Raw genomic sequence first — 14,110 nt, 5'->3', positions numbered from 1 at the left:
TGAACCAGTGATATGGCTTACTCCAACACTGTGGCGAGGCCACCAGTAATCACATACAATCTTTAACTATAGTGGTTGGAATCTAGTCCCCCTGAAGAAGTGGGGATTTATTATAATGCAAAACGCGCGTTGGAAGGGGTATTCTGATGCTTGTGAGGAGCTGAGTGAGGCACTATCTTATGGGTAAGGTTAGTTATCTCTTATTCTATTCCACCACTTAGCTAAATTGTATGTGATTACTGGTAGCCTCTCTGGATTAAATAAAGGAAATATTGTTTAGCCTTTAAACACTCTGGTGCTTTATCTTTAACGATGCAAAACTGCACTGCACTTTGACAGGTGCATTGGGGGTGGGCCTCTGTGGGTTGGGTCTTCGCTGTAAAGTCCTCCAGCATCCCCTATGACATACCCTTTTTTTTTTTTTTCCTTTGAATATCGGGCCGCCATTGCTGTTTGGCACCATTTTAATAAAAGACAAAATTACGGTGTCAATGCACAGTCAACCACATTCTCTGGTGACAATTTAGTGAAGACACAGCGGTGAAGACTGAGGGGCTTGTGTGCCGATTTTTAAAAAAAAACAAAACAAAACAAAAACTGCACACACCGATGCCTCTGACAGTATTCACCGCAGTGTCTTCAATACAATGGCGCTGACTATCAATAAAAAGGCGCCAGAGATCCCGTTACGCGCAGACTCCGGTGCCATTTTAATGAAGACAGAATTACTGTGGCAAAGCACACAAACTGCAATGGCGGCTCAATATTTAATTAAAGAAAAGGCATGTTATAGAGATCACTGGAGGAGGAAGCAAGATTGCGAACAAACTTAACCCTTCTAACTTCCTAACAAAAAAAATAAAATCTATAGACTCGCTCACTTAGAATGGTACAACACTTTTTCAGGAAACTTGGATTGACCCTTGTTGCCGGACATTCAGTGAATGCGCAGATCCGTTTTCAGAACTCTAGATTTGTTCAATCTTGGGCTAGTAATGGCCATTACTGCATCATCTGTAAGCCTGAAATGTCACTTCTTTTTAGGTTAGAAATGCTGAACGTGTTAAAGCAGCTGGACTTCTAATCTACCCTGAACCTAATAATTTTCAGTTTCCTAATGGAAAAACAAGTGAAGAAATTGATTCTCCTTTTGGCCACGTGAGTTTTGGTGGTTTTTTTTTTTTTTTTTTTTTTGAAGCCCTTTTTCTCATAGTGTTAGTGAAAATGTTGTTTTGTTAGGCAGAACATTTTAGTCTTTGTTCTTCTTCTGTGTAGGCTCACTTTGGTACTGGTGATCCTTTCACTCCTGGATTTCCTTCATTCAACCATACCCAGTTTCCGCCCTCAAAGTCTTCAGGACTCCCGCAGATTCCAGTTCAAACCCTTTCCAGCAGAGATGGAAGATGGCTTTACAGGTAAGCGTCGTGTGTATTTATAGATGGCTACGGATATGTTAGTCTATAAATTCACAAGCTTAAAGCAAATGTAGCCTGACCTGTATCTTTCATTTGTAACCTCTCCAAAATGGTTGTTGTTTTTTTTTTTTTTTTTTTTTTTAAAACCTTATTTGTGTGTGTGTGTGTGTGTGTCTGCCACATCTGAAGGGAGGGGGGGGGGTGGGGGGTATTTAAGGAGAGGGGAAGTAAATGACACCATAACACATGCTTATCACAGGAGGCCACTAGCTACGTAATGAAATCAATCCATGCCTTGGTTTCTGTTTTGAAATTGCAACAGATTCTTTGTGCGGCCACTCGTCCCCATGTGAATGTATCGTTACTTTGACACAAGCATACATTTGGTCCAAGTGCTGTCTGTTTAAAAAAAAAAAAAACCTTTTGGCCACACACATACTATTGAATGGGGCAGTGCAGACAAGTTTGTTTTTTTTTTTGTTTTTTTTTTTGTTTTTTTTTGTTCAAGTTTCTTCTGTAAATTGCGCTCATTTTGGGTGCACAAGAAAATCAAAAATGGGTGTCATTTTTATGATAAGTCAGTTCTGTATCCCCTTCACAAGGTTTGACTTGCATGTATGCCAAAAGTAGTGTCCCTGCATCATACCTCGCACATGATGGCTGATTTAGTCAGCCGTCATGTGCCTCTAATAGCCGTGGGTGGATCTGAGATCTACCCACAGCTGTTAACCAGTTAAATTCTGTTGTCAATCTGACTGCAGCATCTTAACACGCACTGGCTGGTAGAGACATGTTCCTCCTGTCCTTCCATGCACCTGTGACATGATTCCGGGGCACCGCTGGGTTGGGTGTCATGACAGCCAACTATCATCTGGTAATTACCCCCATGCCTGTCATTATGCCACTCTTGTTAATGCCAGTCCATGGCTGGCGAATATAGATCGTAATTTCTGTAATTAGACAATTGCAGCGTCAAGTTGCCTAATGGGACTAGTAAATATATTTAGAAAATCACCCCATTTGGCAAATTTTATAAAAAAAACAAAAAACCCCAAAATTACACTTTCTTCAGCGCTCTATTGGGAGACCCAGACGATTGGGGTATAGCTACTGCCCTCTGGAGGCCACACAAAGCACTACACCAAAAGTGCAAGGCCCCTCCCCCTCTGGCTATACCCCCCCGTGGTATCACGGGTTCTCCAGTTTTAGCTTTGTGTGCGAAGGAGGTCAGACATTCCATGCATAGCTCCACAGATTTTAGTCAGCAGTAGCTGCTGACTATTTCGGATGGAAGAAAAGAGGACACATATAGTGTCCCCAGCATGCTCCCTTCTCACCCCTGGATGGTGTTGTAAGGTTGAGGTACCTATTGCTGGTACAGGGCTGGAGCCTGACATGCTGTTTTCCTTCCACATCCCCTGGTAGGGCTCTGTGGAAGTGGGATCCTGCCGGCCTCTCAGCTCTGACGCCGGGCTCCATCCACAGACCCATTAGAACCTGATGGAGACGGAGCAGGAGTACGATCAGGGACAGGCCCTGCATCATACAGGTACTCTGTGTCCCCGGCAGGCACAGACACACTCCGGGCTGGCTGGGTGTTGTAGTGCGCCGGGGACCGCAACGTTGGAGTTAGTGTCCCTACAGATTACTGGGGGATTTTTTGTGTATGGGAACGCAGCGCCGACCCCCTCTGGACCGGGCGGCGCTGCTGTGACTTGTGGTGCGCCGGGGATCCGCCGTCCGCGCTTTTACGGCGGCGGCGGTTATAAATTGAGTCCCCGGCTTTTTGGGCCTAGGACGCCGGCAGCTCCGATTCGTTCCCGCCCCCACCCTGTCATTCAGGGTAGGGGAGAGACGCTGTTCGCTTGCAGCGACGAGGGCTGGAGCCTGATTTACATGCTCCAGCCCTCACACTAGGCACAGAGGGAAGCAGGCTTCCCGCTCTTAGCCAGGAACGCCCAGGGCCCGCCCCCCTTCTCTCTCAGGACGCCGGCAGCCATTACATGCAGTCTGGCTGGAGGAAGGACGCAAGGCTCTGGGAGACCTGGACTAGGGGCTATCTGGCGACCACACACCCGCTTTTTAAGCGGGCGGTAAGCGATTTTTCTGTGCTGGTCCCTCTAGTGCCTCACGGTGTATCGGTGTACTGTGTAGGATATAGAGATATTGTATTTCTTGCACTGTGAGGTCGCTTCTGGCTGCATCTCCCAGATCCCTCTGTGGAAGCAACAACATGCCATCCTCAAAACGCAAGGCCGCCAAGGCTAGGGCTGTGTATACTGCGTGTGCTGCATGTGGGGCTAATCTACCAGCAGGCTCCGATGACCCCCATTGTGTGCAATGCTCCGACCCGGTGCTGCTTCGCCAGCCGGAGTCAGGAGAGGTAGTGACCCAGGCTGAGACGCTTGTAAGTTCTGCCCTGGTGACAGGGACAGACTTTGCAGTTTTTGCTGATAATATGTCTGTGTCTATGGCAAAAATCCTTGAAACCTTGCAATCTATGCATGGGGCTCAGTCTTTGGGCACGGCGAGGCCTCTGTCCTCAGGTCCCCCTCACTTGGAATTAATCCAGCCCACAGGGGGGTCCCCGGCTTCACAGGCCGAGGATTATGACTCAGATGATAGCCCCAGCCACCCTAAGCGAGCTCGCTGGGAAAGACCCTCGACGTCATCACACTGCTCAGGGTCTCAGCGCAATCAGTCTCCCTGTGATGTGTCTGATGAGAGTGATCAGGAATCCATTCCTGGAACCCCTCTCAACCTGGATACCCCTGATGGGGATGCCATGGTAAACGACCTTATCTCAGCCATCAATAGGCTGTTGGATATTTCTCCCCCAGCCCCTTCAGCAGAAGAGGCGGCTGCGGAGCAGGAGAAGTTTCGTTTCCTTTATCCCAAGCGTAAATTGAGTGCTTTGTTGGATCACGCTGACTTCAGAGAATCAATCCAGAAGCACGACGCTCACCCAGAAAGGCGTTTCTCTAAACGATCTAAAGATACGCGTTTCCCTTTCCCCCCTGAGGTGGTCAAGCGCTGGACACAGTGTCCAAAGGTAGACCCCCCGATTTCCAAACTCGCAGCTAGGTCCATAGTTGCAGTGGAGGATGGCGCTTCACTTAAAGATGCCAATGACAGACAGATGGACCTTTGGTTAAAATCTGTCTATGAAGCTATCGGCGCGTCGTTTGCTCCGGCATTCGCAGCCGTATGGGCACTCCAGGCTATTTCAGCTGGCTTAGCAAAAGTGGATGCTATCATACATCCAGCAGTGCCGCAAGTGGCGCACCTTACCACGCAGATGTCGGCGTTTGCGTCTTACGCTATCAATGCGGTCCTAGAATCTACCAGTCGCACCTCAATGGCGTCCGCCAATTCGGTAGTTTTGCGCAGAGCCTTGTGGTTAAAGGACTGGAAAGCAGATGCTGGTTCCAAAAAATGTTTAACCAGTTTGCCTTTATCTAGAGATAGACTGTTTGGCGAGCCATTGGCTGATATCATTAAGCAGTCCAAGGGTAAAGACTCCTCTTTACCACAACCCAGAACAACCAAACCTCAGCAGAAAAAGTGGCAGCAGAGGTTTCAGTCCTTTCGAGGTTCGGGCAAGACACCGTTTACCTCGTCCAAAGGGACTCAGAGGACGCAAAGAAACTCAGATTCGTGGCGGGCTCACACGCGCCCCAAGAAAGCAAATAAAGGTACCACTTCCAAAGCGGCTACCTCATGACTTCCAGCCCCCTCCCTCCGCATCGCCGGTCGGGGGCAGGCTCTCCCGCTTTTCCGGCATTTGGATGTCACAGGTCAAAGACCGGTGGGTGACGGACATTTTGTCTCGCGGGTACAGAATCGAGTTCAATTCGCGTCCTCCAGCTCGGTTCTTCAGAACCTCCCCACATCCAGACCGAGCAGATGCTCTGCTGCAGGCGGTGGACTCCCTAAGAGCGGAAGGAGTGGTGATCCCAGTCCCTTCTCAGGAACAAGGGCAAGGGTTTTACTCCAATCTCTTTGTGGTTCCAAAAAAGGACGGCTCGTTCCGTCCTGTTCTGGACCTAAAACGGCTCAACAAACATGTGCACGCCAGGAAGTTCCGGATGGAAACCCTGCGTTCTGTCATTGCCTCAATGTCCAGAGGAGACTTCCTTGCCTCAATAGACATCAAAGATGCTTATCTCCACGTGCCAATTGCTACAGAACATCAACGTTTTCTACGTTTTGTGATAGGAGACGACCATTTTCAGTTCGTAGCTCTGCCATTTGGTCTGGCGACAGCCCCACGGGTCTTCACCAAGGTCATGGCGGCGGTGGTAGCAGTCTTGCACTCTCAGGGACACTCGGTGATCCCTTACCTAGACGATTTATTGGTCAAAGCTCCCTCTCAAGAGGCATGTCAGCACAGCCTGAATGCTACGCTGGAGACCCTACAGTCTTTCGGATGGATCATCAACTTTCCAAAGTCGATCCTATCACCGACTCAATCACTAACGTATCTTGGCATGGAGTTTCATACTCTAGCAGCGATAGTGAAGCTTCCGCTGAACAAGCAGCGGTCACTACAGACAGGGGTGCAATCTCTTCTGCAGGGCCAGTTGCATCCCTTGCGGCGCCTCATGCATTTCCTAGGGAAGATGGTGGCAGCCATGGAAGCAGTTCCCTTTGCGCAGTTTCATCTGCGCCCACTTCAATGGGACATTCTCCGCCAATGGGACGGGAAGTCAACGTCCCTGGACAGGAAAGTCTCGCTTTCCCAGACGGCCAAGGACTCCCTACAATGGTGGCTCCTTCCCACCTCATTGTCTCAGGGAAGATCCTTCCTGCCCCCATCCTGGGCAGTAGTCACGACAGATGCGAGTCTGTCAGGGTGGGGAGCAGTATTTCTCCACCACAGGGCTCAGGGGACGTGGACTCCGCAGGAGTCCACCCTTCAGATCAATGTTCTGGAGATCAGAGCAGTGTATCTTGCTCTACTGGCCTTCCAACAGTGGCTGGAAGGAAAGCAGATCCGAATCCAATCGGACAACTCCACAGCGGTGGCATACATCAGCCACCAAGGAGGGACGCGCAGTCGGCAAGCCTTCCAAGAAGTCCGGCGCATTCTAATGTGGGTGGAGGACAGAGCATCCACCATATCCGCGGTTCACATCCCAGGCGTAGAAAACTGGGAAGCAGACTTCCTCAGTCGCCAGGGCATGGACGCAGGGGAATGGTCCCTTCACCCGGACGTGTTTCAGGAAATCTGTCGCCGCTGGGGAGTGCCGGACGTCGACCTAATGGCATCCCGGCACAACAACAAGGTCCCGGCATTCATGGCGAGGTCGCGCGATCAAAGAGCTCTGGCGGCAGACGCCTTGGTTCAAGATTGGTCGCAGTTTCAGCTCCCATACGTGTTTCCGCCTCTGGCGCTCTTGCCCAGAGTGCTACGCAAGATCAGATCCGAGTGCAGCCGCGTCATACTCGTCGCTCCAGACTGGCCGAGGAGGGCGTGGTATCCGGATCTGTGGCATCTCACGATCGGTCGACCGTGGTCACTGCCAGACCGACCAGACTTACTGTCCCAAGGGCCGTTTTTCCATCAGAATTCTGCGGCCCTGAACCTGACTGTGTGGCCATTGAGTCCTGGATCCTAGCATCTGCTGGATTATCTCAAGGAGTCGTTGCCACAATGAGACAAGCTAGAAAGTCGAATTCGGCTAAGATCTACCACAGAACGTGGAAGATTTTCTTATCCTGGTGCTCTGCTCGAGGAGTGTCTCCCTGGCCATTTGCATTGCCCAAGTTTCTTTCCTTCCTGCAATCGGGGTTAGAAAAGGGCTTGTCGCTCAGCTCCCTTAAAGGGCAAGTTTCGGCACTATCCGTGTTTTTTCAGAAGCGTCTAGCACGTCTTTCTAAGGTGCGCACGTTCCTGCAGGGGGTCTGTCATATTGTGCCCCCGTACAAGCGGCCGTTAGATCCATGGGATCTGAACAGGGTACTAGTTGCTCTTCAGAAGCCGCCCTTCGAGCCTCTGAAGGAAGTTTCCTTTTCTCGGCTGTCACAGAAAGTGGCGTTTCTTGTTGCGATCACATCGCTTCGGCGAGTGTCTGAGCTGGCAGCTCTGTCATCCAAGGCTCCCTTCCTGGTGTTCCACCAGGACAAGGTAGTGCTGCGCCCTATTCCGGAGTTTCTCCCTAAGGTCGTATCCTCTTTTCATCTTAATCAGGATATATCCTTGCCTTCTTTTTGTCCTCATCCGGTTCACCGGTATGAAAAGGACTTACGTTTGCTAGATCTGGTGAGAGCACTCAGAATCTACATTTCCCGCACGGCGCCCATGCGCCGTGCCGATGCACTTTTTGTCCTTGTCGCTGGTCCGCGCAAGGGGTTGCAGGCTTCTAAAGCCACCCTGGCTCGATGGATCAAAGAACCAATTCTAGAGGCCTACCGTTCTGCGGGGCTTCCGGTTCCTTCAGGGCTAAAAGCCCACTCAACCAGAGCCGTGGGTGCGTCCTGGGCATTACGTCACCAGGCTTCGGCTCAACAGGTGTGCCAGGCAGCTACCTGGTCCAGTCTGCACACTTTCACCAAGCATTATCAGGTGCATACCTATGCTTCGGCGGATGCCAGCTTAGGTAGAAGAGTCCTGCAGGCGGCAGTGACACCCCCGTAGGGGAGGGCTGTTTTGCAACTCTAACATGAGGTATTTCTTTACCCACCCAGGGACAGCTTTTGGACGTCCCAATCGTCTGGGTCTCCCAATAGAGCGCTGAAGAAGAAGGGAATTTTGTTACTTACCGTAAATTCCTTTTCTTCTAGCTCTTATTGGGAGACCCAGCACCCGCCCTGTTGTCCTTCGGGATGTTTTTTTGTTGTTTGCGGGTACACATGTTGTTCATGTTGAACGGTTTTTCAGTTCTCCGATGTTATTCGGAGTTAATTTGTTTAAACCAGTTATTGGCTTCCTCCTTCTTGCTTTGGCACTAAAACTGGAGAACCCGTGATACCACGGGGGGGGTATAGCCAGAGGGGGAGGGGCCTTGCACTTTTGGTGTAGTGCTTTGTGTGGCCTCCAGAGGGCAGTAGCTATACCCCAATCGTCTGGGTCTCCCAATAAGAGCTAGAAGAAAAGGAATTTACGGTAAGTAACAAAATTCCCTTCTTGGTTTTGCTGCTTTTTGTCTGATCTATCAAAATCTCTAAAATTAATCCGATCGGTAAACAGCATAACGAAAAAATCAAAACCAGAATTTTTTTTTTTCTTTGTTTCCCCCCCCCACCATCATCACCTCAATTTCATCACTTTCAGTTTTTTACCAGTTTTACAGTATAGTATGTGATTTTAAAATTAGTGGAGACATTCCAAAATTCATCTCGTCCCACAAAAACAAGCCCTCATACCGCTATATTGATGGACAAATGATGGCTCTTGTAAGGGGAGGTAAAGAAACAGAAAATCTCCCCTTCACCCCCGGGAGAACATAGGAAACTGTAAATGGTCTGGCTGCCGTAAAATATAATTTATATATTATGGAATATATAGCTATAGCGCTGACATAAGACATATGACATAAGAATCATGCAAATTTTCTGGATGAAAGTGACTATCTTATACGGCCATGTGACCCTCAGTTATGTGAATTGTTGCTTTATCCTAGTAAACTACAGCTTACCGGCTGTCTAGGTACACCGAGTGGTTGTAAGCTCAGCGTTAAGATTGAAGTCAACAGTACTCTTGCTGAGAAGAAAATTTACAACGTCTTCGGTGTTATTAAAGGCCTTGAACCAGGTAATTAAAGCATTTTCTTGTTTCCTGCAGTGGCTTTCTAGTGTTGCCAATTAAGGAATAAACTTTTTAATCTAGATCGCTATGTTGTGGTTGGGGCCCAGAGAGATGCCATGGGTTTAGGAGTGTCCAAGGCAGCTGCTGGAACATCCCTGCTGGTGGAGCTTGCCCGCATGTTATCAGAAATGGTTAAGGGTAAGTGTGTATGCGTACTATTCCTCTATTCACCCCTCCCCCCCACCAAAATATATATTACAATAGAAACGACATAAGCTTACTGTTTTTAAAGAAGTTTTTTTTTCTGGGCTGAAATAACTATGCTCAGCAACTCTGTGGGCAACCAGGGTAGTTGTGATGGCAGTGACTTCAGTCTTTTCGTGTCAGTCTGAACTCCTTTAATGTGAGTCTCCTACCACAGTAAAGATTTTGCAGACTTTGCGTTTTAACCCAGATGGCCACTCTAAGGCCATGTGCTCACGGGACGCTCGTACCTGCGGATATAGCCGCAGCTACGGCTGCATGTTTCCCGCTATTTTTAGCTGCGAGTTTCCAGCGGAATAGCTGCGGGAAACATGCGGAGTTTCACGCGATTTACCTGCGGACGTCCCGACCTCTATCTCCATAGCGGAGGGCCGGGATCTCCAAGTAAATCCGCATGAATAATTGACATGCAGTTAGGTGCGGCTGAGGGATCTCCGCAGGAGATTCTGCAGCCGCACTTTCCGCAGCGTGGGCACACACTCCCCATGTCCCATAGGGTAACATGGGGAGTGCCTGTACATGCTAGAACCTGCGGATTTATCTGGAAAATCCAGAAAAATCCGCAGGTTTTCCGCGGCAAACTCCGCAGCAAAAAGCTCCCGTGGGCACATGGCCTAAGGCCTCGCTCACACGTACGTGTGATGTCTGTTTTTTGCATGGAGACATAGTAAAATCAATGGGTCTGCGCACAAGCATGTTTTCACACGGACTATGTCCGTGTGCTTCACATGGCGTTGTTTGTGTTTTCTTTGACAGCACGGATGTCACACGGCCCGCACGCTGTGAGCCATGTGACGCACATACCGGAGAAAACACTTGTTTAAAATTAAAATTATTTCTATACTTTCCTGTCTTTGGTGCTGCTGTCACTTGTTTCCTGCCCCCCTTATTATGCTCGTGAAAATTCACTGCACCGCAGACCTGGAAGCAGCAGCAGGGCCGGGGACAGGTGAGTATAGACGTCCATGTGCTACGTGGATGACGCACCACAGACTAAAACGTGTGTTTTGCACGGACGTGTGAAAGGGGCCTAAGACTTAACATTTATTGAATGTTCTTATTCTTACAGAGGGGTTTAAACCTAGGCGGAGTATTGTATTTGCAAGCTGGAGTGCAGGCGACTATGGAGCAGTTGGCGCAACTGAGTGGTTGGAGGTATTTCCCTTTACTCATCTTTTAGTTGTGCCCTTAGAATTCCCATCTCCTTGTCTTCCCAAATCCTGAAGTAGGTTGTTAAAGGATAGGTTTCTCCTTACTGCCATCTACTGTACATGTACAGTGCGAGTCAAAAGCGGGCGAGTTGTAGTAGCTGAGCCCACACCATAACCAGCAGATAATGGCTGTGGCACATGGCTAGAACATGCCACTAACATTTGTGGATTGTGGATTGCTCCCAATTTGGCGTGCAACTTAACATAGTAAATGCCACTGTTAATTGCTGACAGTGGCGTTACTAGAGCACTGGCATAGGAGTTAATCTGAAGAAGCTTCTGTAAGAAGTGAGCGAAACCAAAAAAGCAAGAGCTGGACATTGGCCATGTTGGGAAATGGTTAGTTTAGAAGACGTAAACCCTGATTCGTCAAGATCGGTGTGAACAATACCAGTCTTGATGAGGGGCCTTGTAAGTCAGATGCGCCAGATCCATTAAGAGGCACATTAATTGGATGAACTGCAGCGTCATACCTTTGTGCCTCCTTGGCTCTACCCATTCTGCTGGACCTGGGAGAAACTGGTGTGAGAAAATAATCCCACCCCTTTTTTTTTTTTTTTTTTTGAATTCATGAATCGGAGCCTTGGGTTTGCTTCCTGCAAGCGTGCACTTTAAGGCTATGTGCGCACTAGAAAAGTGATTTTTCTCAAGAAAATTTCTTGAGAAACTTCTAGGAGTTGAAGATTACCGCACCTGTGGTAAAAAAATCGCTGGAAAAACGCATGCGTTTTTGCCGCGTTTTTCTCCGCAGGTTGGTCCCTGTGTTTTTTTTTTTTTATGCTGTAACTGCAGTAGATAATATAAATAATAATCGATAGACAGATAATGGATAGAGGGAAAGATGGATAGATGAATAGATATATAGATGAGAGAGACCTATATAATGTCCCACCTGCCTGCATATTCTAAGCTGGCACCCTTTAGTGACTTTCATGTGGCACTAAAGGGTGCTTAGCCTTGTATTTAGCCAAAAAATAAATAAAAAAAGACGTGGGGGTTCCCCCTATCTTTTGTAGCCAGCTAGGATAAAGCAGACTGCTGCAGACCACAGCTGGCAGCTTTACCTTGGCTGGTAATCCAAAACAGAGGACACCCCATGCTGTTATTTTACATTAAATAATTTAAAACAAAATACGTGGGGTCCCCCAAATTAGATCACCAGCCAAGGTAAAGCGGACAGCTGTGGTCTGGTATTCTCAGACTAGGGAGGTCCACGGTTATTGAACACTCCTCAGCCTAAAAATAGCAGGCCACAGCCGCCCCAGAAGTGGCGCATCCATTAGACGTGCCAATCCTAGTGCTTAGCCCCAACTCATCCCAATGCGCTGGTGCGGTGGCAAACTGGGTAATATATGGGGTTGATGCCAAATGTGTAATGTCACCTGGCATCCAAGCCCTGGGGTTAGTGATGTCAAGCGTCTATCAGATACCTGACATCACTAACCCAGTCAGTAAGAAATAAAAAATAGACGACAGTTTTATTTGAAAAATCACTCCACAAAACATTCCCTCTTTCACCAATTTATTGAAAAGAACAATCCATTCCAGGTCTGGTGTAATCCAATAAGGGGGTCCCACGACGATCCATACCATAGTCAATGAAGAACAGAATGTTCCCCATTGGCTTGGAGAGCAGTGCAGTGACCTGAGCTAACATCAATAGGTCAGGCCAGGTCACTGCAAGGGATGATGAGCGCTACGGTCAGGAGTTTAGATGAGATCATTACCTGCACTGACTATCTCCTGCTCTGCTGACAGCGCGGTCACTGAATTCTATGCTCACTGCGTTCTCAGCAGTATCGCGAGAGCCCGTGACGTCACAGCTAGTGACAGTCTCGGGCCGCCCGTGAGACTGGCATAGAAGGCAGTGACAGCGTTGACGTCAGCAGAGCAGGAGATCGTCACAGCAGGTAATGATCTAATCTAACCTGACAGCAGCGCTCGTCATCCCCGCGGCTGCCAGCACTGCAGTGTGAGAAGGTGCTGATACCTCAGGGCGGCCAGACACTGACACACTGCAGTGCCGGCAGCCGCGGGGCTGGAGCGGGACAGACTGCACAGGCACCTGACGGAGGTCACACTGAAGTGCTTCTGTGCCGCATACAGGGAGTGTGATTGTGTTTGTGTGTGTGTGTGTGTGTGTGTGTGTGTTTACTCTCTGCTCCGCTTCCTCTTCCTGTCATAATGACATCACTTCCCTGCAAAACGCAGGCAGTGATGAACATTACCGCAGGTAAACCGCGGCTATACCGAGGGTATACCGCACATCATTTGCTACCTACGGTATACCCGCGGTATTTCGTGATTACATTACAGTGAATGGCGTGAAATATCGCAGGTACCTGCGTAAAAGAAGTGACATGCACATTTTCTCAAGAAATTCTGCAGAAAGAATTTTCTTGAGAAAAAAATGGTGTGCGCACAGCTATTTTTTTTACCATAGGTTTTCCTGGGAAATGTCTGCAGAAAGGTTACAAACCTTTCTCAAGAAATTTCTGCAGCAAAACCGCGGGTAAAAACGCAGTGTGCGCACAGGGCCTAATTATAATATTTTTTTGTTATGTAGTTCTAGAAGTGAGTTTATTGTGAATGGACATTGTTTTATGTGTGTGCCTTTTTATGTTTCCTTGTTTTTAGGGTTACCTTACTACTCTACATCTTAAAGCCATATCGTATATTAGTTTGGATGGCATTTTCCAAGGTATGTTACAAGTGGCGCTCTCGTGTTTTGAATGATTCACTCTATAATCCACAAAGCTCTGATCTTGTGAACTGCACATTAAAACTAGAACTACTGGACTCGTGACACCTATATAGAAATACATGGTGCAAAGTAGTCAAAATGACTACCTCAGTAGTTCTAGTGTTAAGTCTTTCAATGTTATGCACTCGTATCTGTTGCTATAGATAAAATAAAATATTTTTCGCCAGATATATTTTGGGTGATTACTTGCTAAGTACAGAATAATAACATGGTGAATTTTTTTTTCATTCCCCCTCCCCAGGTTCAGAATCTCTTCAGGTGTCTGCTAGTCCACTTCTGTACAACATGATCCAAAAAATCCTGAAAGAGGTAATACTCTATCTAAAATGAATTAAAAAAAAAAAAAAATAATAAATTGCAACAACCTTTAAATCTTCCTTTCTGTACAGATTCCTGATCCCATGACTAATCGTCAGATGTCACAACAATTTAGGTAATTCTTTCATAAGTAACTATTTCCATACAGACATTGATCTCCTCTGTCCCTCACCCCTTTTTCCAACACCCCCTTCTCCAACACCATTATAAATCTACAAAGAATGTAATCTGTCTACATGGCAACTTCTGGGCACTTGACAGTCTTTGTAAAATTTCAGGTTACTAAACTATGAGACAGCTGCTGCATGATTACCTCAAAAACTCAGATATTGTTGGGAATTTTTACTACAGCTTATAAGAAAACATTGAGGTTGCTGCAGCCTATAAT

At 47.7% G+C, this 14,110-nt stretch overlaps 1 protein-coding gene across 2 annotated transcripts in view; it reads left to right on the top strand.

Moving 5' to 3' along the window:
• Positions 1 to 14,110, top strand: part of TFRC (transferrin receptor) — an 83,468-nt gene that overhangs the window by 54,600 nt on the left and 14,758 nt on the right. For both annotated transcript variants that reach the window (XM_075340442.1, XM_075340443.1), the window contains exons 8-15: positions 1,045 to 1,158; positions 1,276 to 1,415; positions 9,041 to 9,171; positions 9,247 to 9,363; positions 10,499 to 10,584; positions 13,278 to 13,341; positions 13,646 to 13,713; positions 13,794 to 13,837. In XM_075340442.1, coding sequence (XP_075196557.1) covers positions 1,045 to 1,158; positions 1,276 to 1,415; positions 9,041 to 9,171; positions 9,247 to 9,363; positions 10,499 to 10,584; positions 13,278 to 13,341; positions 13,646 to 13,713; positions 13,794 to 13,837 — 764 coding nt within the window. The remainder of the gene's footprint in view (positions 1 to 1,044; positions 1,159 to 1,275; positions 1,416 to 9,040; positions 9,172 to 9,246; positions 9,364 to 10,498; positions 10,585 to 13,277; positions 13,342 to 13,645; positions 13,714 to 13,793; positions 13,838 to 14,110) is intronic.

The sequence above is a fragment of the Anomaloglossus baeobatrachus genome, chromosome 3 (genome assembly GCF_048569485.1).
Source record: "Anomaloglossus baeobatrachus isolate aAnoBae1 chromosome 3, aAnoBae1.hap1, whole genome shotgun sequence".
Taxonomy (NCBI): Eukaryota; Metazoa; Chordata; class Amphibia; order Anura; family Aromobatidae; genus Anomaloglossus; species Anomaloglossus baeobatrachus.
This window is presented reverse-complemented; position numbering and strand designations above follow the sequence as displayed.